General features: G+C 50.8%; 1 protein-coding gene across 1 annotated transcript; it reads right to left on the bottom strand.

Moving 5' to 3' along the window:
• Positions 1-268: 268 nt before the first annotated feature.
• LOC125374866 lies at positions 269-892 on the bottom strand. The gene has a single exon (XM_048386550.1). It carries the CDS (start codon positions 890-892, stop codon positions 269-271), a length of 624 nt encoding a protein of 207 aa, XP_048242507.1.
• Between the last annotated feature and the right edge of the window lie 283 nt (positions 893-1,175).

The following is a 1,175-nucleotide window of genomic DNA, read 5'->3' on the forward strand; positions in this document are numbered from 1 at the left end:
CACCTTGTACACCTCTGCCCGTGACACACACACAAAGCTCCTCAACACCAAGGGTGTCTCTGGTACGCAACACTTGACTGAGCGGGAGTCCTTGCTTCTGGAGCAGTTTAAGATCTAGAAGGTGTTCCTGCACAACAAGGCTGCATTTGTCTTTGCAGTTGAAGGCTACCATTGAGCACATGCTGGTGACCTCGAATCTTCAGATTTGGCCTAATGTTTGATCAGGTTCCACTGCCTCCACGCTCTGAAGTCTCTGTTGGCATTCTCCCTACGGTCTAGCTGCTGGCTCTGCACTGTTGGATACCTCATTCTCATCAAGTTGTGAAGAACAATGTGCGCCTTCAGGATGATCTTGTCGGTGGATGGGTGGTGCTGTATTTTGGTCCTGGAACCGGTTTGCCAGAATGCCAAATGCATTTTCAATGACCCTTTTGGCTCGGGACAGTCTGTAATTGAAGATCCTCTCTTCCTCTGTAAGACCACACAGGGTGTATGTCTTTATCATGTGTTTCCGTAGGCCAAATGCGTCATCACTGACAAAGAAGTATGGCACATCCTTGTAGTTATTAGGAAGAGGATCTGAAGCAGGGAAGCCAATGGTTCCATCTTCAGCCATTTGTTGGAATTCAGACTCGTTGTAGATCTGGGCGTCAGACGAGGATCCGGGACTACCAACAACTGCCCAGAGGAACGTGCAGTCCGCATCTATGAGTGCAATGAGCATGATGGAGTAGAACTCCTTGTAATTGTAGTATACGGAACCACTCTTTGGAGGAGCCTTGCAGGCAACGTGCTTGCCATCAAGGGCACCACAGGTATGTGGGAAGTTCCACTTCTCCATGACCTGGCTTGAGATCTCACACAAGCCTTCAGGGGTTGTGGGGCGGGTCATCGCCTCGTCCAGACTTCTCTTACGGCCAGTGACTGCGTGTTGTGGGGTACCCTCCAACCAAACTTCATGGCCATGTACTTGATCACAGAGGCGAGGTGGCGCAGAGTGATGGTAATCTTCAGGCCAGGATCCATGGGCTCCCTGTACCAGGTTCTTTGTTTGGTGATCCTGGGACCATTTCGCTGTACCAGCTCGTCGTACATCTCTGGGGACATTCTGAGGAAGTTCTTGAAGGCCCTCTGGTCCTCTCAGCAGAGCTCCACCAGCAACTGGTCATACATCC

The sequence above is a fragment of the Haliotis rufescens genome, unplaced genomic scaffold (assembly GCF_023055435.1).
Source record: "Haliotis rufescens isolate VD_foot unplaced genomic scaffold, xgHalRufe1.0.p SCAF_6, whole genome shotgun sequence".
In the NCBI taxonomy this organism is placed as follows: Eukaryota; Metazoa; Mollusca; class Gastropoda; order Lepetellida; family Haliotidae; genus Haliotis; species Haliotis rufescens.